Genomic DNA, 27260 nt, shown 5'->3' with positions numbered 1-27260 from the left:
TTAGAACATCCATCCAATGTTTTTGTTGACTACCAAAGAGTCTCAAAGACGCTTTTCTTAGTTATTTAAAAAATACTTCAAGAACGAAATGAATCCGTTACTTTTACTTACCTGTGTTACATGGGCTAATGGTAAACTATGTTATAGGTGTTCTAAATGAATGAAATTATATGAATAAGTCCAAGTATATCAGAAATACGACCAACAGTCTAACTAGATCTAGATAATAAATACTAGATCTATATCATAATACATATTACAGTTACAATTAACAGTCATAGTGTAGAATCCATGTTTTTTTTTATTAAAAAGTATTATCGGAAAATATGTTTAACCTAGACATTTTTTCCGTAAATAGAAATAAATAACTATACAAAATAAATATTGAAAGTAAAAATTATAGATCTTTTTATTTGTAAAATTTGACAATCTATATGTCAATAAAATGTACATAAACTCATTTTTCTATTCGGATATGAATGATAACATTAAATAACAATTTTTATATAGATCTAATTATACTCTAACTATATTTCCCAAAATCTTAATGTTATAGACTTATCCTCCCACGCAGTTCGGCACATTGGGCTGTCTTCATAAAGATTTGTCACTGCCTACGTCTGCAGCCTCTTCTCAGCGACTGTTATTGGTCTTGAGGTATTTCAAGACGGTGTGGCGCCAAAATATAGAAGGACGTCCCTGTATTATAGTCTAAATAACTTCGATGTAGATGATACTATGTGTTGTAAATCATTGTCATGTAAATAACGTAGATCTAGTTTTGATGTCGTCTAGACTAGATTGTGGATATGTCTTAGCTTATATTATATAATACAGACGTTAATTCGAAAAAGAAGATGATTACGTCCTACGCGTCATGCATTTAGTCATGCATATTAACCAATGACCTAAATTCTGCCAAGTCACTGGTTTTCCTGGCTAGCTCAGGCAACTATTCCATGCTTTAATAGCACTAGGAAAGAAGGAGTGTTTGTACACATTTGTCCTAGCATATGGGACGAGGATTGTGCCTTTATCTTTGTGTCTTTTAGAGTATTTTATAAAATTGTGTTTTTGTCTAGATGGGGTTATCAGATCTTTGTAGATCTACACCATATATTATAATCCACTTTATTTAGATTACATATAGTAGCATTCTCGAACTAAGTCTAATATGGATTTTAGATTTAGGAAAGATTTCCAGTATGATAGACATTATTGAGATTAAGATGTAGATTAGGTCCAGCTTTTGCATTTAAATACACAAAATTGAAAAGAGCAACAAGCTTTGAAACTTGAAAAACTAGTCACACACTATCGTTATATAGAAATCATCATCTATATCTAGACTTTCGTCGTAGGGATGCGAATCCAAATCCCTCAACTTTTCCAGTCAAGCAGCCAGCATTTCTTTGGACCACGCTTTCTTCTTGTTCCCACCACTAAACTTTAAAGAATGATTTTTGATTAGTGATGAGAACTAAACTAAACTAATTTAACTAAAACTAAGTATCAAATAGTTAAACTAAACGTTTATCATGAATTTCATAATAGAGTTAAACTAAATTATTAAGAAAAAGTAATTAAACTATACAAACTTTTCATATTTTTTAGGGGGGGGGGCGATCTAGACCTAGCTAATCATCTGACTTTATGCGTAAGTACATTTTATCTAATTCTTTTAACATTGCAGAAATATTTCTCATCAGTAATAAGAAAGATGTTTCTTACATAAAAATTTTGACAAAAATATGTCTAAATAAATATATGTGTGATTGTATTTTAGCTTTGAGTTAAACCTTTAGAAAATAAGGATACTTTAATTTTTTAAAAGTAGATTAAATTATTATATATCGGGAATTTACTTATACCGGTAATGTTTAAAATCTTATTAGATAAAATACATTTAGAATTTTACAATGACATGAAGTAAACAGAGAATATATAAAAACGAAATTGCTAGAGTTTTATGAAACATTTGACCTGTGTAACTATTTTAGTGTAAATACATGCTTGACTAACCAAGCCAATGTATTATTTTCTTGCTTGACTAACCAAGCCAATGTATTATTTTCTTGCTTGACTAACCAAGCCAATGTATTATTTTCTTGCTTGACTAACCAAGCCAATGTATTATTTTCTTGCTTGACTAACCAAGCCAATGTATTATTTTCTTGCTTGACTAACCAAGCCAATGTATTATTTTCTTGCTTGACTAACCAAGCCAATGTATTATTTTCTTGCTTGACTAACCAAGCCAATGTATTATTTTCTTGCTTGACTAACCAAGCCAATGTATTATTTTCTTGCTTGACTAACCAAGCCAATGTATTATTTTCTTGCTTGACTACCCACCATACAACTAACACAATTGCATAACCGATAAACGCGCTAGGAAAAAAATGCGGAATAGTTTTATTCTTATAGACTGCACACAATACACTAGGCCTACATGTGTATGTTTATCTAACTAGGTTGGTAAAATCGGTCGGACACATGTACAGTTGATTTACTTTTTTTAGTTACAAAAATAGATCTACGTACATGCTTAACTAACCATCCAAGTGTGTTATTTTTTTTTTCTGGCCACTCAACATTGAGCGAACACTATTGCATTATACGCAATTAAAAAACAACAACACAGTCATCGACTACACATCTACTGTACACTAGGCCTACACGTGGTCGTCTATCTGACCATGTTGTTAAACTCAGTCGGACAGTCTATTTACTTTATAAGCAGGGAGTGTGTGGATTTAGATGTTTTTTTTTTACTAGAGTTAGTTATTGTGACAGGTGGGGAAATGTGATGTGTGTTTGGCGCGTTTTATGTCTAGGGGATGATTATTTTTAAAGCTATCACACACCAACCTATCAGCATATGAATCGGGAGCAGACACGCAACGAGACAAGCAATAAAAGATAGATACAAAAGTTAAAAAGAAGAATATTTATTTACATAAATATTTACAGATAATAATAAAAAGGGGGAGGGTTTGCATCTATCTCTGGTGAATTCTATGTTTAATCATCACTCTTGCACCTAATAAGAGAGTATGTCACTTTGTCCTCTGACTTAGCTGGTTTTCCTGTTGATGTCGCAGCTGGCTCTGTCCTGGCTTGAGGTTCTGCAGCTGGAGGTGGCGCTCTAGCGGATAGAGGGACGCCGGTGATATAGTTCTTGTGGAGTCTCAATCCCAAGCTCTAGTATCTGTAGTGGGCACAGTAGGGCGGGTGGCCGGCTACCGTGGGCACAAGTGTACTGCGGGCAGAGCTGATCTGCCGTGGGCAGCGTAGTTGACAGGATATGTCCAGTGAGTTGCAGAGGGTTGGCGTAGCTATGACGTCTCACACAGATCTGAATCTATAGGGACGTCGCACCTAATAGCTTGACAGGTGGGCTGTCGAATAGGCGGGCAATGCCGATAGCGCCAAGTGGTAGAGTTGAGTAGATCTCAGTAGGCAAGTGCAGTGCTGAATAGCAATAAGCACATAAATAGGCAGGTAAATAGATCGTTGATCCAATAAATAAATAGGCAGTAGGTGATTCTCGATAGCAAATAAATAGGCAGACACCTGATGGAGGCTGCGGATAAATAAAGACAAGTTAGGACATGTCTCTCATGCATCTTATCGATGCCCTCGACTGAGGTGCATTCGTCTGATTGGTAAAATTGCTTTTGAGCACAAAAGGGGAGGTGATGACAAATGGGATTTGGAAAAATAGATGGCTGATAGTAGCAATATACAAACGTACATAAAAGGGAAAGTAATAATACAGAATGTACATAGAAGGGGAAATAATAATCTCAAATAAACAACACAAGTTGGAAGAGAGAAAAAGGGGGGGGGGGAATGGGCGGTGGTCAGCGACCACGAGAACAATGGAGCCGAGAACAATGGAGCGCGCTTGAATGGAGAGGGTGTCCGTTCAAGGGGCGCAACTCTCACTATAGTAAAATGAGTAAAGGGGAAATAATTCATAACTCCTTTCTAAGCGCAGTATTAGTGCGATAGTAAAATCATCAAGGCGATCAGCCGAGATAAAGGAAATAAAATGGATGTACAAATATATACATTGTTGCATCAACGATCAATTGAGCAACGTAGCATTAATAGATTAATGCAATACATAAATAAATACATAGGGCATGTTTATGTTTCCTACTTACGCCAGTGAGAAATACACAATGCACTAATTAAATATAAATGAACTAAGCAAAATACACATGATAATATTCAATGGAAATAGCACAAAAGTAATTAAGATGGAACTTGTGATTAAGTTCGGCTTACCACCAGGTATTCCTCTAGGAGGGAGAATAAATGAAGTAGTCCAGACTCGATTGCTCAGCGATAGAGAAATAAGAGGGTCTGATTTGATTTGGATCTACTTTATATAGGCCTGGAAAATGCGGGCGGAAACAGGAAATGTCCTAGGCTAAAAATTATCTTACACGTGGGTGAAGTCCGACAAGAGTCGCACCTTGGAGTATCACGCGGTGTGTTGACCCGAGTAATCGCTTAGATCAAAGAGAGACTTAGGAGAAGGGGGGTGGAGGAGTGACTTGCATTCCACACAAGGTGGTGTCATCTGCCCCGTCAGACATCCGGCCGGTACGATCAAAGAGAATGTGCCTATCTTTGCCCCGGTCAAGGGAAGATAAGTCGAAAGACGCGGCCTAGCTATCCCCAATGTGGTCAACTAAGTCTAGCCTGGAGGGGAAAAGGTGGTGCGGGTGGAGAATTTAGGGGTAGGATGGGGAAATAATTAAAATAAAATAAATAAATAATGAAAAATAATAATTAATGCTGTGATAAATTTGAGTGACTCTGACAGCGAGTTTTTGACTTGTCACAGTTATCCTAACGTTTTTAGATCATATATACTGTAGATTTAGACCTAGATCTTTATAAATAACTAGAGTCTATTACTTGATGTTCCTGCAGTTAAAAAATTATTGTTTGCTGCACATAAAAATCACTCAATTTTGACCCAACACGCTTATCAGATTCTCACTATAAATAAAAATAGACATCAAACACTACCACTTGACTAGTTCATTAAAAAAAAATTAGACTTGGTGCGCACAGTTGTTCAGTCCTGTGTATTTATATGATATAACACATAAAATACTCAAGTATTATTTTTTCCTGTATAGTTCTATATATTTTTCTTTTCTAGAACAATAATGAAAATTGTGTCTATTTTTACACATAATTATTTTAATTATGTAGTAATATAAAATATGCATTTAATTAACACGATTCGTCAATCATAATGAAGCTAAGCGATTTTTTATTCATCCATATATAATATTTAGTATTATTTTTGACCAATGTCTCACAAAGGCTGCTATAAGAAATCAGGTATAAACATTAGGAGAAAACATGACCCTTTAATTCAAGAAAACATTAAGAAAATAGAACAAACAGAATCTAGGGCTGTGAGATTTAAAAAAAAACGAAAATGCACGGGTCCAATTTTACAGGTGGTAAAATAAACACATTTTAAAACATAATTTAAAAATTATTTTAGAAATTTAAAAAATCAATACAATGTTTATTTCTTCATTTATTTTTTTGTGTGAAATTGTGTATCGAAAAAAATGCCGGGTATTGAAATTAGTTACACTTGAAAAAAATACAAATAAGGCAGTAAGATTCATAACAAACTATTATACCTGCATTTAATTAGAGTAACATCTTTAAAAAAAAAATCATTAAATTTAGAGACCCTTCAAAAGTAAAGTGGCAATTATAAATAAAACACTGAACCATAATCTTAAAATGCTAAAACGAAACCTAATTTAATACTCAGAAAGACAAAGGCCCATTTCTTGTTCCATATGTTAGGACGAATTTGTACAAATACTCCTTTTTTTCTAGTGTCATTAGAGAATATGTGTTTCCTGAAAAAGCCAGAATAACATGGATGACTAGATTGAGCTAGGACACGTGTAAGACGTATTATAACATGCATGACTAGATTGACCTTGGACACGTGTAAGACGTATTATAACATGCATGGCTAGATTGAGCCAGGACACGTGTAAGACGTATTATAACATGCATGACTAGATTGAGCTAGGACACGTGTAAGACGTATTATAACATGCATGACTAGATTGAGCTAGGACACGTGTAAGACGTATTATAACATGCATGACTAGATTGAGCTAGGACACGTGTAAGACGTATTATAACATGCATGACTAGATTGAGCTAGGACACGTGTAAGACGTATTATAACATGAATGACTAGATTGAGCTAGGACACGTGTAAGACGTATTATAACATGGATGACTAGATTGACCTTGGAGACGTGTAAGACGTATTATAACATGGATGACTAGATTGACCTTGGACACGTGTAAGACGTATTATAACATGCATGACTAGATTGAGCTAGGACACGTGTAAGACGTATTTAGGATCTTTTCCTTTTGAACTAGTTCGTGTGTTTGATAACATAAGGAAGGACATGGTGGAAAGGAAGAAATGCCATAAAGAATTAGCTGGTAGTGTCATAGAGGATGCCATGATAAATAATACTTTTGTTTAGGTCTTAGTTATATAGTTTAACTATACGAATGTGTGTGAACTTGTGTATCAGAAAATGGCTGTTACTTGGAATAGCTAGTCCTAAAAAAATACAAGTTTGGGTGAAAAATGTGTCAAATAAAGTACAGTAAATGTTTCACACGCCTGTTTCAGGTCTTTACTTTTTACGGCTCGGGTTTGACCACTACCCTTATATGTGCATTATATTTCTTCAATATACAGTTTGAATGTGCCACTAATGTATATACATTTAATTTGTTTATTTTCTAAGTGCACTACGTATGTCTGTAGGACTCCATCTTCTAGTATCTTCTTTTCTTGTATCTTTACAATTGGGCTGATATCTTCTATGTTAGTTTTTCTTTGTTCGTTACATTTTAGCGGCACCCAAAAGAGGAAAAAAACGCTATTAGTTTTGTGTGGTATGTCTGTCAGTCCGTTCGTTTAGATCACGTAAACTAGAAAAGATTGACTCTTTGCAAAACAATTAGATCAATTTGATAATTATTTTATACATTTAGATCAATTAGATAATCATTATATGAAATTAGTTAGGCCAGGTTTACATTTAGCTTGACCTTCAATTTCAACTATCCTTTGGTCTGCTGGACCGTTGGGGCACGACACAGGATCTGTCAAATTTCTTTGTTCATTCTGTCTTAAGCTTTTGATAGAATAAAATTCTTATATTCTTTCTAAAATATTGAAACCTGCCATTTAACCTGACTGGGTGGACTAATTCGGGGGTCCATTTTGAGTTTGTGTTTCCACAGACACTGTCATTGTAACTCTGTTTTAGATTTAAAGTTGATTTCTTTTGAGTTATTCTTAAATGATTTTGAATCAACGAAAGATTTTATTTTTAAATTTATTTCAGCTCAAAATACGCTGCAAGCTTTCCTTTCTAAATCAGTTGTCATGGAAGGTGATCCCGTCACTATTATCTGTGGTACAAGGCACTTTGAATCTCCTTCGACAACACTTATATGTACATTAGAGATTGCACTTTTCAAACTGAATGCAACGTCAGGGAAATTTGTTGAGCTGTTTTTCTATAATAGCATAGGACCCTCAGAGAGTCAAAAAAATATTGTAAGTTGATCTCCAATATTGAGTTTTTCCGTTTGTCCATCGGTCACTATGACATGTAGAAGTAGTGCAAAACTTGGTTTACCTGCGTCTGTTTCTTTCTTTCATTACTTGCCACTGATCCTTGAGTCGGACTTTTCAATCCATAACTTTTATTTGTTTAAAGTCAATACGCAATTTCGTTTATTATACAAACATAAACGTCATCTCATATACTTTCCCTCAAAACGTTCTATCGGAGGGATTATTTTCTCGTGCTTGTTAATTAGAAATTTAAATTGAGCCAAGTGATCGTTTTTCCTTACTAATTCAGGCAACCATTCGAGGCTCTAATTAATTAAGGATGGATCACCTGTTTTAAGTTTTTCAAGGATATGGAAAAAGACAGAAGTGGCAGTTGGCAGAATGTATGTGACCCTTTACCTTAATGCACTTAGCCGGCCTGAAAAAAAAGGGGGGGGGGATGTTCTTCCATGAGATAGCTAACGTGACAGATACCGTTTGCAGGGTTTAAGGCTAATGGCGAATTGTACAAGGTCTCTAGCATCGTGTATCGTTATTTAGAGAACAGTAAATGAAATAATTGGATAATAGGATACCTTTATCATATTTTATTTTATAGACTACAGACGTTATTTCAAAAGAAAATATGATCACATCCAACGCATTTTATGTGTCAATCAAGTAAAGTATCTTAATCATTGACGTAAACATTGGTTAGTCCTTGATTTTCCTGGCTATTTACGAAAGCCCATTCCACGCACTAAAGAAGAAAAAGCACTTGTACGAATTCGTCGTACCATATAGGATAACAATTGTGCCTTTATCTTTGCGTTTAGATTTTATTTGTAAATTATGTTTTTTTGCTATTCTTGCTATTACTTTAGTTTTATGTTTCTGCTTTATTTGTAAATTTTTCTTCTAACTAAATGTTTGTTTAATTTCTTCGATATAGTTATTCCAAGATAACTTTACATTTACTCCAATAATAGTACTCCATGTGTCCCTAATGGTCTTGGCTGTCCACAAATGTCTGAAAAACCTCCAATGTTCTAGTATCAGATGACAATGATATTCCACCATTCCCCCAGTCCTTTTTTTTTTTGCTGCTTGTTTCCTTAATATCGACCGTTGCGGTTATCATATTGTCTTTCATATGTACCTCGTCTATAATGTCTATCTTGTGTCTTCCTTGTTCTGTGAGAGTTATTCTGTGTCTCACATGATCTGTTAAAGGCAACTATTTCTTCTATATCACTGCCTCTAGATAATTATTTCTAGGGATGTAGCACTTTATACGCCCTTAGCAGTCTTACTATGTTTTCTATGGATTTCGGTTTCCTCTTCAACAGAAATATCTTTAATTCCTCCTGACACTCGTAAATGATTTTGTCCAGCATGAGAAATGTTTTAAGACTGTCAAAGGTTTTTTCTATTTTAGCAGTTTCTATCCAGTTATCGAAATGGCTGCTCATTCTGTCTAGGAATGTCTGCGGGTCATCCTCTGGTTCTAATTCACAATGGACAAACTGTTGGCGATAGAAAGCCTCTGTTTTCCCAAAAGTTCGAAGCAGTTACTCTTTCACAACATTGTAGTTATCCAGGTTCAAAATATTTTAGAATGAACCTCTACTGTAAATGATCTAGACAATAAGAATGTCCATTTGTCTTCAGGGTATTCCAATTTTCTTACTTCTATTTCGAACTTCTTTAGAAAAATGTCAATGTCCATTTTGTCTTCGTTGAATATCACACCTTTATATTTTGCCAGTTTATTCCCTGTAGTGTCACTCTTTCTTTTATCACTTTCTTTTTCTTGGTCTGTTTTTAACTTTTTCTCTGCTGTCTCTTTTTCAAACGCCAATCTCTCTCTTTCAATGGCAACTAGTTGATTTTTCTTTTCCCTTTCAATGACAATCAATTCATTTTTTTTTCCTTATCAATTGCAATCTTTTCATTTTTCTTTTTTTTTTCCTCCCTGGCTAATCTCTCCTTTTCTTTTTCTCTTTCCATGGCAATTAATTCGTTTTTCTTTTCCCTTTCAATTGCTATCTTTTCCTTCTCTATTGCCAATCTCCCCCTCTCCATCAACATTTCTTGAACGAATTTTCTGAGTTCCGATCCTTCTATATAAAGGGAGAGTAATTCTAGAAGGACATGGCCTAAATTGTGCCGATGTGCCAAAACTCAAATTGTACCTGAAATCTCCAGGAAAATGAAGCCCCCCGTATTTGATGGTTCAGTGTCTTGGTTCGTGTACAAGAAGCAATTCAATACTGCAGATAGAGTGAATAAATGGAACTGCGAGAAAGATAAAGCTACTGCTCTTGTGTTAAGAGGAAAGGCCTCCGAATTGCTTCCGTCCCTAACAAACCATCAAAACTACGCCTCTCTCATACAAACTATGGAACATTTGCAAACAGTTCTTCGCGTGCAACTAAAGACCCGACAACAGGAGCTAGAGACAGACATCGAAAGCCTTACTTATTTGGCCTACCCAACAGCTGTACAAGGTTTTCTCTCAGTTTCCTTATACCCTTAGGGATAAGACAGAGCCTATTCCGGTATTGCTGGCATCTGTGTCAAGTATAAAAGTCTCACTTGGTATCGGGTAGGCCTAAATGTGTGATTTTAAGTCTCTAAAAGGCTTCTTGACATTCCGGTGACCAAATAAACAATTGCTTTGGCTGTCAATTTATGAAGGGTACAACAGAAGCTAGAGAAGTTGGACCAATCGTCTGAATACGTGCAGAGGCCCAGAAACTTCTCAACACATGAATGTTGGCGAGAATACAGCTTGTCTGTGCTGACTCCCTCTCTTGATACAATGTGTCCAAGGTACTTGACGCTCCTTCTAAAAAACGCACTTCTTTGGATTCCATTTCACTCTAGCGTTTTGGATCCGTTCAAACACTTCCCTTAGATTTGCAAGATGTTTCTCAAAGGTTTTGCTTATGACGATAACGTCATCTAGGTAGACAAGACACTTGATCCAGTTGAGTCCTCTTAGCACATATTCCATCAGACTTTCAAAGGTGGCTGGGCGTTGCAAAGACCAAAGGCACCACGGTAACTCGCCAGAGGTCATTTACACGAGAGTAGGCCGTTTTATCTTTGTCCTTGGGGTGCACTCCCACTAGCCAAAAACCGTTCTTCGGGTCAAGGGTGGAAAATATCTGTGTCTAATGTGTAGTCAATTTTAGGAAGCGGATAATTGTCTTTGTGCGTGGCTTCATTTAATAATCTATAGTCAACACAAAATCTTTTTTCTTTAACACGACAATGGGTGAAAACCATGGTTTAATAACCCCTTGGTGCCTCATTAGTTTTATCATGTCCATAGCTTCTTGATGTTTTTTTAGCTTCAGGCGACGTGGTTGCTGCCGTATAGGCCTTGTATTTCCTGTGTCTATTCGATGCTGATTTGTCCGCCCACAATCCTTTTCATCAGTTGGCAAATTGTCAGAAAACTCTCTGAGGAATTGTTTTGCTTTGATGAACTGTTCTTTTGATAAGATTGTTTCGATTTCTGCCAGGTGTTTAGTAATTTGTGGTTCACTAGGTTTGAGTATTCCGTCAGTTTTCATCAGTTTTACATCATTTCAAGAGAATGGTAACCAGCAATGATTGGATTTGTAAAATTGTGAACATATAATATTTATAAATATTTTTATTAAATTATTAAATTTTTACTATCCTTACTATTTTAACTGTGAATAGACCTTGTTTTTTAATGACTTAACTAAATAAAATTTAGCTCTTGTGATATGAAGGGAGAATTACCCTTTAAGGATTACGGGCACGACATGGCCTAAAGTGTGCCGATGTGCCAAAAACTCAAAACTAAATTTCAAGAGCACTGCATTGCAAAGTGCCTTCGCCGATGTTCAACAAAAAGCCAAATTTCAACATAAGGTCGACCCCTAATATGGAATCATTGGTGATATCAGCGATAAGGACTTCGTGTTTTAATGACTGATTTCCAAGCTCCACTGTTATGTTAATCAAGCCTTTTATGGATGCCAGTTCTTCACTGGCTGTTTTCAACGAGTAGGCCCTTAACTAGAGTTGCCTTGCTATTGTCCACCTTATCTGACTGAATGACTTGTCATGAAGCACCAGTATCTAGGAGGAAGTGGTAGCTCTGACATCCGATTTTCCCGTTGACTTTCAGACTCTTACTTTGCCCTAGCACGGCGACATGAATGACTTTTGCAGGAGCTCTCTTTCTCTGTGTCGCAAGTTTCCACCACTGAAGCCGGCGATTGCTAGTTTCCCTGGTAGTTCCGGTAACCCGATCGTGCATAGATTTCTGGTCTGTGATGGGCTCCGGTTTGTTGATATCTTCTAGAGCAGCTTCTTTTTTATATGGCACAGTTCGCCACAATTCCAACATCGTACAGGGGCCTTAGATTGATCTTCTGGTATTTATGTCGCTCGCCATTCGTCCAGTACCTGTGTCACCTTTCTGACATGTTGTGCAAATTTTTTACTACCTTTATTACTTTAAATGCTTTAATGATTTAATTGTATGGAGTCTAGCTCTGGTAGTAAAAAGGGAGAGTAATCCTTGAGGGATTGCGGGTACAAAATGGCCTAAATTGTGCCGATGTGCCAAAAAGTCAAAACTCAACTCTTTCTCTTTGACATCTTGCCTTCGGCCTTGATGAGCGCTCCCAGGTGTGTCTTTAGTGGCTTAGTTTGAGACAGCGTAAACTAGGGCTTCGCTGGCGTTTACCACTAAATCTGGTGACTTTCTTCAACTCAGGGTTTTGAAGCACATCAATGAAAGCGTCTGTGATGATGGTCATGTTGATAAGATCTAGGTTCACAGTCAGCAATAAGCAAAAACTGTCATTAGTGTCATGGCGGAGAACTACATTTATAATCCTGAACGAATGCACATATTGTACATATCAGGTAGATGCTATGCCGTAACGTGTAATATCTATTTATCAATAACAGGCTCTTAGTTTGTAACCAGTTTGTTATTAAAAAGAGAGCAATGCCTAATCGTGCGTTGATTATCTCGGCAGTTCCTTTTTGTTTGTTTGTTTTACATGTTTCGGATGTTCCTTCAGAGTTAAAGATAGTTTACTCTGAGTTTGTGTAATAACACATACTCTCTTTGTTATCTTATTTTAAAATATAGAAATATGCATATAGAGATTTAGATTTAACAAAAAAGATATATACAAAATATCAATTAAAGATAAAGATATATATATATATATATATATATATATATATATATATATATATATATATATATATATAATGTCTATCAAAGATGAAAATATATACAAAACATCACTAAAGATTTCAAATGTATTTTCTTTCTTTGTTTTCATTGTTAGCTGGTTAATAATAATCACTGGGAAATTCAAATGAAAGGGTTTCCTGAGTACTATGAAATAGACCTTGATGAGTGTATCAATAGAGGTCTCATAGATGGCAATATAACAATCAAGATAGAAAAAGTAAAGCTTCAGGATGCCGGAATGTATCAATGCGCCTTGCATGAACAAAATGACCCCAAAGAGAGACGTTACAGCCAGAAATCTACTGCAAACCTTACCGTGAAATGTAAGTATAAGTTTACCTTAAAACCCTTTTGTTCCCCTGGTAATCAAATCATAAAATAGAAACCCATGCATGTTAACCAATGACTTAAATTCTGACAAGTCATTGGTTTTTCCTGGCTAGCTCAGGCAACCCATTCCATGGTCTAATAAGTAGCACTAGTGATGAAGAAACGTTTGTACAAGTTTGTCCTAGTATATGTGTGAGCAGGTCAAGCAGGCGGGAGTGGGTGAGGCCTATTCTCTTCTGCTGCTCAACATTAACTTATTTATAACAGTAGGCAGGTGGTAGCTCTACTGGGTGGGCCCAATCTGTGCACCTCGGTCTGCGACCAAGGGGCTAGAGTCGCCTAAGCAACCAGACAGCACAATTAAACTAAACTACACTAATCTAGCTTACTAAAGGAACAAACTAAACTAAATTTATAAAACAAAATATAAATACACTTTATTTACAACAAACTTACAAAGCCATAAAAATATAGATGAATACAAAAAAATAAACTTAGAAATAAACAACTAATCCACCTGACTATACCACTACCAACACTAACAAACTAACCAAACCAGCTATCTAACTAAATCACTACAATTACTACCCTAGACCTATATCTACACAATTCTACACTAACTGAACACACTACAATAAACTAGTCTACATATAACAAAAAAAAAAGGTACAAGGAGGCGATGGCAGACTAATGGCAGTAGTACACGTAACAGCAGCATACAGTAGATGTAAGGACAGCAGGAATTATAGCCTGCAATTACAAATATAAACAATATTCAGATAAGAAAAATAAAATAATAATGAACTACTTGAATTAGACTGGTCTAGACCTAGTCTAGCGCATACTCCCAATACAAGCATGAGGTAATTTCAATTACCTACATGTAGCTAATAAAAGCAATACATGAGTTTCTAAGCCACAACCAACACAGGTCAGGCTAGACTACCATAAATAAGCTAGATTTGGCTCTACAAAAGCCGCCATGACAGCGATGCTTAGGGCGCAGCCATCTTCTACATTTAAAAAGTAGGACAAATTGCCAACTTAATAGAGCGGCTATCCTAACAATAAAATATTAATAAAAATACATAAGAAACATAAGATAATAAAATATTTACAAATAGACATAGTATAGAAAAACAATAAGGGGATTATTAGGGATAGCTGGGGGGGGGAAGGAAGGGGTAACGCTATCCAGCTTAATGGACCTTCCGGTTCCATCATAGACAATGGCTAACTAAGTAATTAGCCTGAGATGCACGGCACTAATCCGTTTACATCTAAACAATCTAACAGCAATCTAACAGCAATCTATCCTAATTAAAATATATTAAGTAAAAATAAAACAATTTCTCAACTTACAGGCGGTCCCAGCTGAATATAAGCACAACAATTAAATACTTATTTCTTCTACATGGTTGCACTGACCAACGGTCAACACCGGAAAAAGAAAGAACTGACCGCACCCGTTCTATTTATAGAGCCAGGTCATGACTCGTACAAACTAACTTCTAAAGTAAAAGAGCTGGCGGGAGACATGCATGCGCTCAGCAATAGCCTAGATAGTTTACAAAACTTAAAATACAGATAAAAATAGATAACAAATAGACCTGGGGTCGCACGCTCACATATGGAACGAGGAATTTTCTTTCTCAGTATTTTATTTGGTTTTGTATTTGAATGTTATGGTTCAATGTTTTATATATAATTGCTTCTTTACTTTTAAGTCTTCAATCACAAAGGCTTTCTAATATTTAGTGATTTTACTAAAGATATTACTTTTGTAAAATTTGAATATTCCTTTGTAATGAATGTCACTTCTTTATATTGTTTCTGTTTCAGTTTGTTTCTGTTTACCTAATAGGTCCCAAACACAGGATGCATAGTCTATAATTGCCCAACCATAGTTAAATTTAATCTATCTATTTATTTATCTATTTATCTATCTATCCATCTTTCCATCCATCCATCCACCCATCTATCTATCTTACATATCTGGGGAGTATAGGGCACTGGAAAGAGTAGTACCTTTGATTTTCCGGTAGCTGCACCTTTGGGTGGACGGCCTCAACGGTCCCCCTTCCAACCCCTGAATGCCTTACATGGGGTACTAGAGCCATGCATTGGTCAGCTGGCGGACTAAACCATGTAAGGGGGTAGTGATAACATGACACCACTGGGCAAAAGGTATTGACGACTAAAGCCACCGCCTTTTTTATTTATTATGGCTATTTGTTACCTTCGTTTAGACTTATTTTGCACATGACACAGTGCGAAGACGCCTAAGAAAATATATGTAAATGCAGGAAGGAAAAGAATACCCCCGCTCCCGAAAAAATTGGCTACGCCAACGGCAGGTATTTACGGTATTACACACTAAAAACATTTCTTTAGAGCAGGGTTGGGCAAATTACTATACATGCGGACCATCATGGTGTTTTATGCGGTCCGTGGATATCTACAGACATAAAATGTGGCCACAGATTACACTTGTATATATAAAAAAAGGAAAAAACCCAAAATATCTATATAAATTTAAGAAACTTCTTATTACATATGATGAAGAGGCTAAGGACAATTTGTCCATGTCATTTCAAAACGTGAAAGTGAACGAAGATTATTCTTATAGGCCATATTTTTAAACTGAACGTCAAAAACGCAAACTCAGACGACTGTTTAGTCAATGCTATGAAGAACTGTTTCGAAAGTGTTGGGCTGGACAAAGATTGAAAGTGTAACAACTGATGGAGCCTGTGCTCTGACTGAGAAAAACAATAGTTTTAGAATTAAAGAAAAAAATCAAAAAACAAAAACCCTTAATGGGATATTTTGTTTAATGCTGCACAGAGTAACAAACTCAATAATGGCCCAATTATATGTTAAAACTTATCAGAGCGTAACCACTGCCATTTTTCAAGACGTACTTGAAGACTAGGAAACAAAACATTTTGATCATCAGAACAAACAGTAGTATCCTCTGGCTTAACAGTAGTATCCTCTGGCTTAACATGGGCAATATGTTGAGAAGATTATGGAAAATCAAGGGGAAAAAAATGTTTCTTGAAGGACATTCACAGTGACTTTGTAAAAAAAAATTTGTAATGAAGATTTGCAGACCGACGTGATATTTTTAACTGGAAGTATCGCAATAAGTTATTGGCACATGAAATGTATGTGCATGAAACACTAGTGGATCAACAAACATTTGAGTGGGATGGTGTTTCCCAACCCTACCTCTAACGCCCTGTAAACCCTAATCATATGCATAAGCGCACATCTGGCATTTATAAAAATGAAAGCAGTGTTTCTCAACCTCCGGCGAAAAAAATGTTATGTTCAGGACTTTCTCTTGACAGCAATGGGGTCTAGGAGAGAGCTACAAGCTCCCACAGTAGGGTTCATGGCGAAGCATCGACGCCAAAAGAGTTTTTAATGATTTAACTGCATAGAAATTAGCCCTTGTTATATAAAGAGAGAGTGATGTTTAAAGGATTACGGACACGACATAGCCTAAATTGTGCCAATGTGCCTAAACTCAAAATTCAAACTCAAACTGCTGACATCTACAGCTCATTTTTAATCCTATCAGAAAAAAACTGTTTTTGAATAATGTTTTACTTGAAAAATATTCTAAATTGAATTTAAAGGCCCTCATTACATTGCAAATACAACCAATTTGTTCCTTGAAAAGATAAGATACCCCACAGATTTAGATTAAGGCTTTAAGGATCACCGCCTAAAAAAATTATTCGAAAAATAATATTTAAAAAAAAAGGTTAATTTGTTCAATAGTCATGTTTGTAACTTTGTGTTGTTACAAAGTTATAATTCAAAGCTTTAAAAAAAAATTTCGGAAGCGAGAGGAAAAATTATTTAGACCAATTAGATTTTACTGTAATTATTTTTTTCATATTTAGGATTTAAGCATAAATTGTGTGAAATAGTCCCAAATCTATTTAACTAGAAAATCACCAGATGGAGTTAAGGTTGGAAAAAATGCGAGTAGGAAAAGAATATTTGGGTTCAAAACTCATCTCAATTGTAACTCATACTGAAAAATTTCCTTTGAATTCTAAATTTTCCTAAACAAAGTCCTTCCTAAGAAATTATGATAAATTCATGAACAGTTACATAAACACTTTCTACATATTTTAACAATAACTATTTTAAAACGTCATGTTTTCTCTCCGGAAATGGGATTGGGTGGTAGAGTGGAAGCCATTAATCTACGTTCCGTTTGAAAAATCTGCTACTGATTGTATTTGGTATTTAAGAATAGGTGAAGGGGCGTCTCAATGTGTAGAATTTAATTTATAGCATAAATAAATTATATCAGTTACAGATTTTTCTTAATTTAGTAATTTCTTAACTAAAATACAAAAGAAGAAAGTATTGGTTTGTCTGATGGGTGGAAAGCAAATGTATGTATCGCCCATCACACCTCGTACAACCCTCTTTCATTTTATATTTCCTAATCATAAAATTTGAGATCTGAGTTTGTGGGCGATATAATATACAATTGGGTTAAAACATCAAAATGTAGATACTATTATATGGATATGTGACAATAAGTTTCAGCTCACTCAAGGTATCACTCAGATCCAAGCATTTAATTATTTTAATTCAATATTTTAATCATCAATTTTTCTTAAACTTAGCCCATCGAGCGCTATAAACACCACAACCACTCCTCCAATCCAACCCCAAATCGGGCACTGATTTTACCTTGACATTTCCCTCTTGACACATGTCATACTAGGCTCTTGACGGGAATACCATCCCCTCAACCAATATGCTTGACCGTCCCTGACTTTTATGGCTAAATGTTCAAAGTCATCCCCTCTCTCTGGACTAGAATATATGTTGCTGATTCTCACATTTAGCTCCGTAGCTGATAAATTATCGCTCAATACGAGCCCTTAAAATATTATCATTGATTAATTCCTGGCAGGGAATTACCATAATATTCCTGTAGCATGTCATGTTAAAAGATTTTGCATAGTCGCGCCGTAAAAAGTATCTAGGATCTTCTTGTTTAGTTTAAAGCTATTGAGTTTGTATAGAAAAAAAAAGTCGCTGGGCTGTTTTCTTTGTCAGACATGAAAGTTTGTTATTAATGATAACAGTGGGAAGCGTGGTCGAGAGGCTAAGTGCGCTTGAACTTGGCCTGGCTTGGCTACCTAGAAGGGGGCTCGAGGTTTGACACCCGACTCGGGCAGAGTTGTGTTTACTAATCGTCTAAAGGCAGCACAGAAAACCAACTAGATACCCCCTCCCCCCCTCCCCACAAATGAGATTGGACCAAAGCGCTCTGAGTATGCTTTAAGCATGAAAGTAGCGCTATATAAAAGCTATAAATATAATGATAACGCCTAGATATTTATATGCCTTTACTTGTGCTATAGATGTTGTGTTTACTTGCAGTTCACGTATAGTTTGTTTTTTCTTTCTGAAATCTATAATAAGTTCTTTAGTTTTTGTGACATTCAGTTCTAGAAAGTTGTCGGTGCACCAGTTTGTCTTTGATAGTGAGTTTCGTCTCCTGAAATAAAACCGACTATGGCAGTATCATCAGCAAATTTAATGAATTTAACTAAGTCATAGATGCGTCTTATGTCATTAGTGTAAAGAGCGTACAGTACAGGAGAAAATACACAACCTTGTGGAGCACCCGTACATAGTACTCGAGTATCGGCAAAGATACAAGAAAGGGAGCGACATAATATAAAAATTATATAGTAATTTTACTAAATTTGTTCACAAACTTTGATTCTCCATAAAACTGGGACCGCTCCCCCCCCCCCAATCTAAGGGTATAGGTGGAAAAAGCAATAGATGTATTAACACCAACCCACCCAATCGGCCAACAGGGGAACGACTACTATAAAAATTGGTTAAAATATCAATAACAAGTTTTAATCATATAAATATTTAATTGATTCTGTTAACAAGCTGTGATTTCTACAAATAAATTGAACCCCTCCCCCCTCAATTGGAAGTTTAGTTGGGGCGTGATTTTAAGATGTCAAGAATGTTGTTATGTAAAAATACAATAACAAAAAAAAATATTTGTAAAATTAGTTCAGAAAGTGCTAACTCTTTAACTCTTGGTGTAATTCTTCATTTGGGAGTGTTAAAAAAGGAATGTAAGTGTATAATACAATACACAGGCAATTTAAAAGACAGCGAATTTAAATACCATTTTACTTTAGAACTAGCGGTAGGTTTAAAGTAAGGATATTGAGGTTTATAGTTAACAATAACAATACGGTTAAATGTTGACAGCTGAGATAGAGGAACTTAGAAGATCAAGACAAAAGCAGGCATTGCCAAACTTGAACTGTGATAAACTTGACAGTCATAAATGGTACTAGACTTTTGAGGAACCACCATTGGGAAGAAAACATACAGAGTACAGGTCAGAGAAATACAGTTGTTCTCACGACTACAAGGACTGCAAGGAAAACGAACGTTTTCAAGCTTCCATGAAGGAAAACTTGAGGCTAGAACTTCAACCACTTGTCTAGTTGTTCTACAAGGGAATACTTATTGCTAACGATAAACGATTCTCTAAACTATTGGCTTTACTTTGTAATGGATACATGTTTTTCAGTCTTTCGACTAAACATTGTAAATTAGAAACAAGAGAAGCGATGCTCTTTAAAGAATGCAAGTAGTGAACTGATTACAACAACTGTGCTTTTGAATAAGTTAATATACTAGAGTATCTAGTCACTAACTTACATAGTGAGGGTTTAGTTTTATGTAGACACTTTTAATTTTTCTTTAGCATCAGTGGAGGCACGTTTAAATTTTATGACGTGGAAACTTAATAAATGATGAAAAGCTGGAATGTATCACAAGAATAGAGGAAAAACCACTTTTCTACAGTCAGAATCTCTATATATTTACCTTGATGCAGTTGAAAAAAGACCAGCTACCTAATAATGATTGATGGAAATTGTTTTGCAGAGTCTTTATTGAACCATGTGCCTTGTCTACTCGATTGATGTTATCGTCATCGGTAAGACATTTGAGAAACATCTTAGAAATCTAAATATGTTCATCCAACAAAAGAACTATTTTATACAGTAAGAACGGTAAGCACCTTAGTTACCATATAGCGAAGAATGGAGTCGACTTTGATCCAAATAAAGTTGGGTTACTAAACAATTCAAGCTTATCTCCACGACTAGAGAGGTTTTCCATGACTACAAGTAAGTCCTTTCTAATGGAAACCTCAATGACAAAAGCTTTCAACAGACTAAAAGACTCTCTCGACTCATTACACATTTCTCTTGCATGACCTTCATACTCGACACATATGCAAGAAAATCATTTATGGATAAAGAACTATCACAAATGATGGATGAAATTTAACGAGTCATCACAATTTTCAAAAGCTGAGAGAATCTAAATCTATTTGTAACTGTGTTAGAACTGCTGTTCACTGTGAATGCAACTTAGTTCAATTATTTCCACAAACACTTCAATACAAAGATCGTCCTGAAGATCAAACTTAGTTCAATTATTTCCACAAACACTTCAATACAAAGATCGTCCTGAAGATCAAACTTAGTTCAATTATTTCCACAAACACTTCAATACAAAGATCGTCCTGAAGATCAAACTTATTTCAATTATTTCCACAAACACTTCAATACAAAGATCGTCCTGAAGATCAAACTTAGTTCAATTATTTCCACAAACACTTCAATACAAAGATCGTCCTGAAGATCAAACTTAGTTCAATTATTTCCACAAACACTTCAATACAAAGATCGTCCTGAAGATCAAACTTATTTCAATTATTTCCACAAACACTTCAATACAAAGATCGTCCTGAAGATCAAACTTATTTCAATTATTTCCACAAACACTTCAATACAAAGATCGTCCTAAAGATCAAACTTAGTTCAATTATTTCCACAAACACTTCAATACAAAGATCGTCCTAAAGATCATTGTTGGTCATAAGGAACTCTCTGTGTCATGGTTGCTAAACTCTATTGGCTGCATCTTGTGCTTTTAAAATGTCTACCTTTAATAAGGCATTAGGCAAAAGTCTTACACGTAACTAACAATACCCTTCGCGGCTTTATTTCTCGTAATTGTTTGAACGATAAAACTTTTATTAATTGTTAGAAATTAACGCGAACTAAGGTGTGTTTTTTTTGTGTTCTAGCAACTAGTCACCAAGGAACTAAAAATAGCTCGATTAGAATTCCTCAGGAAACTAAAGGGGAGAATGCAGTAGGAAGTTGTTGTTAAGATTTGAAATTTGAGACGTTACAATCTTTATACTAAATGATAATGACGAAGAGCATTGTTGAATTAGCAGAATTCTGTTGACAGAAGAAAATGAGTTTAGGAACTCAGCTTCAGTCAATAATTTGGATTGGTTTAGACGAGACACACATTTAACTAAGAGAATCGTAAACATAAGAGTAAACCATCTACAAGGAGACAACACTATCAACGTATACAACACTATCAACGTATACAACACTATCAACGTATTCTCTATGACTGACCAGACCCGTAAATGTAACACTAAAGTTTATATGCCGATATTGTCACAAACCGCTTTGAGCCCACACCCGTTTGTGTGTGTGTAGCAGAACAACCGCAGTCCACTACCATGGCCTTAGTTATTGTGGAAAGTTTTACGTTTGTTTACTGTTATTTATATTTTAGATCTAATGCAATTATTTATGTTTTTAATATATTTTAATTAGTTGAATTAGATTTATTTTATTATTGGAAGGGGAAATAAGTATTTTTTTTTGTGCTTTTATGTTTATTTTGTTGTCACGTGACCAGGGGACCTAGGTTACAACGAGGGCGGGGTGACCTGGGAAATTTGGGGAAAAAGGGGCAGTTGGCGCCTTGGAGATACAAAGCCTTGGCTCTGACCAGATCGCGGCCTACGTCATCACTGGTCAGCGGCCAAGCTTATGAGTCACTGATGATGCATGGGAACGTAACGAGTGTGTTGCTGTGTAGTCCACATTGGAGGGATTTTGCTCTTGAAATGAACGGACAGTTAGCGTGGGTTTTGTAGAGCGGACGGTCGCATTTCCCGCTTCTGCTTGTCTTCCTAATATTGTACGAGAAAACTATATTGAAATCTAACGTTCATAGTCATAAGAGATCTGAGTTTAGTCGTCAGTTTTAGTGATGTACCTGTATGTAAATGTTTTATCTGGAAGATTCTATATTGTGTGTAAATAAAGTGATATGCCTACGTTTTTCTAACTATATTCCGGTGTTTAGTTTTATATGTTAATTATATAGACAAACACCAAAATCGTGACAGGGCTAAAGCCACCAAAGTTCCAGCGTCAACAGTCGGGCCTCCAGAATCATCCTAGACTACGACCAGTTCAAGCAGGCGCCAGCACACTGCTAGCGTCTTGTGACAGATATATTGCCAAGACACTACTAACAGATTAAACATAATTAACCTTTTGAGATGGATATTTATTGATATTGTGTGTGAATATCTTTGTTGTGAGACAATGCGGTTGGACAATATTGTAAGACATCAAATATACACAAAAACATCAGAACAATCTGACATCCCACACATTACCTGTCACTAGCAAAATACGAATATGAATGAACACGAATAATGCTAACTGTAAATGAGAGAAACTACATGTGGTGTCACTATAACTACACATAAGACTGGTCACTATAAGTCTGTCGTGAATGCTGGGTTCATGCTTCCTAAAGTCACACTTGACACGTGACAAACATAGATATTACAGATTGACATATATGGTTCGTCCATCGTGGTACGATGATGACCACTTTGTCATCCAGGGGGCTGAGGGCTTTACACTGGGGTTTTGTGCCTCCTCATGTGGCTGGTCAGACCTATGTGAGCCCGGAATGTTCGGCTGCACACTGGGCAGGTTATTCCAGCTGGAGCTAGTGTCATGGGCCTTGCTTTTCTTCTCTGGCGTTTTTGTTCTACATGCGTTGTTGTCTTTTCCTCAGCAACCTGTGCGCCATTTTTCACAGCGCTACGCCATGATGCTGTGTCACGTCCCTCTGCCCTTCCCCCCCCCCAGGTGGCTGGGTCTATGCTGAACGCCTTCAGAGAAGCTTTGAGGGTGTCCCTGAAGCGCTTTCTTTGACCACCTTGCGAGCGCTTTCCTTCGCTTAGTTGGCAATACAAGAGTCGTTTAGGGATGCGGTGGTCTTTAATTCCGCACACTTGTCCCGCCCATCGCAGCTGGGACTGCGTCAGGATTGTTTGGATGCTTTGCAGACCCACTCTTCGAAGGACTTCAGTATCTGGTATTTTGTCTTGCCATTTGATATTCAGTATTTTTCTTAAACATGTCATGTGGAAGTGGTTCAGTTTCTTTGCATGTTTTCTGTACACTGTCCACGTTTCCATTAAATCTGTATGTTATATTTATCCCGATGTTTTCTCTATTTGTGAATGCATCTGTCAGCATAGCGGAGAACATGATACTGAACAATGTAGGTGCTAGGACACAGCCTTGTTTTACCCCGTTTGATACTTCGAAGTGCTCTAATGGTTATCCATTTTCTTGAACACGAGCCTTTATGCCATCATGAAATAATCTCACCATGTTTATGAATTTTTGTGGACAACCAAAATTTTTTGGTGGTGCACTTGCAATCCCATGGAGACTAAATCTACGTCTACGTGATAAAAGAAAAACAGATCTTCAAGATGCATTTCATTATAAAATATAGAAGAAAAAAGATAAAACGTGGCTACTCAGAATTAGAAAGGGGCGCACTTACATTGTTGGTCATCCATTTCATGCGCCTAGGCTAAACTACTACTACATTAACCAGTGGAAGCATTACTTTGTTCAGATGCTACTTAGAAGAAATTATTTAATGATGCGAAAAAATGGCTAGGATTTGGCTACTCAGAATCCAGGGGGGTGCATGTGCACCCCTTGCACCCCCCTGCTGGCGCCCATGTGAATAGAAGCCAAAATGGGGATAAATTTAAACAAGACATTACCTATTTTAGTAGAAGCTTTTGAAAAGCTGAGAGAATATACTTTGTAATTCTAGTAGAACTGCCGTTCATCGTGAAAGCTTTAAATTCAAATATTTTATTACAAAGATCACGAGCTAAAAAAACAATTAAGACATTAAATTTCTTCAATCAAAACCTTTTTTTTTTCCAAAATGAAGAGTGACTTATAATTTTGTTACGTTCTATTCCACCATTGTGTCATGGTTGTTAGACTGAAGACTTCATTGGCTGTATGCTGCCCTTAAAAACAAACACTACTCATTAAAGTTCATACCTTCAATAACGTTTTCAAGGCAATAGTCAACAGTCTGACACATGCCCTTCAGGGCTTCCTTATCGGTAAAGTTGGAACATGAAAACTGAATTAATTGTTTAAGTCGTACTAATGATACTCGATTTTTTTCAGCGCCTGGTCCAGAGTAAAATACGACTGGACAATGGCAAGACAGGAATTCCTCAAGAAATTCAAGAACAAGAAAAGTACATGTATTGATCAACACTCTCTGTGTATTTATTTCTGTCCTAATTATTTGCTTTATCTCTGTAGAACATTTCCAATTCATGATGTTCAATTAGTTTATTATATAATCCTTTCTGTAGAAAGCGATGAATCTTAAGCATTTAACTAGTTTTGAAAAACAATTACGACAATTGTCGGGGACCTTTTGGGATAAAGACTTGCTATGGGTTTAATTAAACGATGATATCAAGAGACTTCATTATGAACAGAACAATAATTTAGAATAACTTTATTGTTACTTTTTGGGTGACTATGACAAGCCGCCCAGTAACTGATGGGGTAGTTGTTGTTATGATTTGAAATGTCCTTTTTTATCAAGACAATATTGATTCTAATCCAGTCTTACAAATTAACGCTACGAATAGCAATAATTGTGCCACTGAAGGAGAAATAAAGTAATTGGGAATCTCTTAAAAGAAATGTTTTTACGCTTCAACAAGTTTTTGCGTATCGGGTGTTCTTATCAACGAAGGCAAATCTATAAATAAGGTAAAACATAATTATTATATATTTTTTTTAAATGTTCAAAGATGTTTTTCCTCTGTTTAATACCGTAGCATCAAATGTCTATCTAATTACGTTTGAACACATCGCAAGTTCTATATATTTGAAGTAATGTTTTTGGCCTGATAAGCAGGAATTTCATTATCTAGATTTTGTGTATATTCTACATTTCATGTTTTCACTATCTCAACTTGTTAATACATAACAAAGATAGCCAGTCCCGATACTTTTTTCTGTGAAAAATTTCCATTTCTTCGTTGTGCTAGTCTGGGATTGTGTAGCTGCATATATTGGATATATTAACAATAGTAGAACGAGCGGTATCTTTGTCATTAAACAAACCCAATGGTTGTATCATAAATAAAACACAAAATAGCAAGCACTTGTTGAACGTAGAATGAATGTAAATAATTTTAATTATCTAGACTTACAATAACAAAAAATTGATTGGAAAAGTTAATTAATTGTTTTTTATTGAGCATATCTTTCATGCTTCTTATAGTATCTTCACAGTGATAAGGTCCATTCACTTTTGTTGATCGTTTTGGAGGAAGGGACTATCTGAGAAGTTTCCAATCATTTGAATTTACGTTTTAGGTATTGACATGCTAACCACTAACTACTCATGTAATTATTAAGGTTTTATAAACTAGTGTTACTTTAAATTTTTGTGTGAACGATATATTTATCTACACATTACATTTCTCTAAATATAAAAATAATAAACTACTTCTAAGTGATTATCAAGTTGATTACTTTTATTGATTCATGTGTTGGCTTAAATAATGGAAATAAAATTCAAAATGGAAATAAAATTCAACAAAACAAAAATGCAGACTGAAGTTTTAGGCAGACAGACAGACAGATTTATATTACCTACATCTTCACGTAACCATTAGTCTGTTCAACCACTGGGGCACCACACAAGATCTGTTGACAGCCTTTTTTATTTATCTCTCAGTCTTTTGACGTGGCTAAAATGTCATTCCATTACCGGCCTTTCCAATCTTTTCTTCCAATGCGTTTTCTTTCTGCGTCTTCTTCTTTTTCTTTAGCTCACCAAAAAAAGACTGCCTTCTGCATAAGTTCGTCCCCATACGGGATACGTGCCATGTAGAAGCGTAAATATCAGACCATTAGAAGTCCCTCTATACCTTCCATACCGGTGTTCGAAGGGACATTGCAGTTAGTAGTGCGGTCTTGCCACCGTATGGCCACGATGAAGCGCAAGCATCTTTGGTGAAAGTGATCAAGTAGTCTTTTTTTTTTTCTGTATCCATGTCTCAGATCCATATTAGAAGGTTTAGAGAACCACCACCTGGTAGACATTGATTTGTGTAGGCAGGCGGAGCGATTTGTTCCGCCAAACTCTCGCTTGAAGGCGTCCAAAAGCATTACTGGCCACGGCCAGACAGTAATCAACTTCCCTTGAAAGTAAGGCGTCATTTGTTACTATACAACCCAGATACGTGAAGTGGTCTACGACGTGATGTTTGGGGCTAACTAGGTTTTATGGAGTGACTTCTAGAATATTACTTCTGTTTTCCCGAGGTCACTAGATAAACCAAAAGAGGCGGAAGAGTATGCAAATTCGTTGACCTTATTCTGGAGATCATGTTCATTGAGTGCTAGCAGGGCGCAATCATTGGCATAGAGAAACTTCATTCTGACCATCTCCTTTGTTTTTGTATGGACTTGTAGACGTCGAAGATTAAACACATTTCCGTCCGTACGAAACCTGATGTCGATGTTTTCGTGCAATCGCTGCCTCATTTGACCCAGAAGTACGCAAATGAAGATAGCGAATAGAGAGGAGCAAGTAGACAGCCCTGCTTCGCGCCATTTGTAATTAGGAAGTGATCCGATAGGTGTAATATCTGGCCTATTTGTTCCACGTGAAACTGCTTGAGAAGGATAGTAACGTAGGTGGGCATCCCAGCCTGGCCAAATCCTC

General features: G+C 36.0%; 1 protein-coding gene across 1 annotated transcript; it reads left to right on the top strand.

Moving 5' to 3' along the window:
• Positions 1-26046, top strand: LOC106070076 (uncharacterized). Its single transcript, XM_013229905.2, has 4 exons — positions 1-131; positions 7443-7657; positions 13012-13240; positions 24689-26046. Exons 1-4 carry the CDS (start codon positions 89-91, stop codon positions 24703-24705), a joined length of 504 nt encoding a protein of 167 aa, XP_013085359.2. The 5' UTR covers positions 1-88; the 3' UTR covers positions 24706-26046.
• Positions 26047-27260: the final 1214 nt, after the last annotated feature.

Source organism: Biomphalaria glabrata, chromosome 13, assembly GCF_947242115.1.
Source record: "Biomphalaria glabrata chromosome 13, xgBioGlab47.1, whole genome shotgun sequence".
Classification (NCBI taxonomy): Eukaryota; Metazoa; Mollusca; class Gastropoda; family Planorbidae; genus Biomphalaria; species Biomphalaria glabrata.
This window is presented reverse-complemented; position numbering and strand designations above follow the sequence as displayed.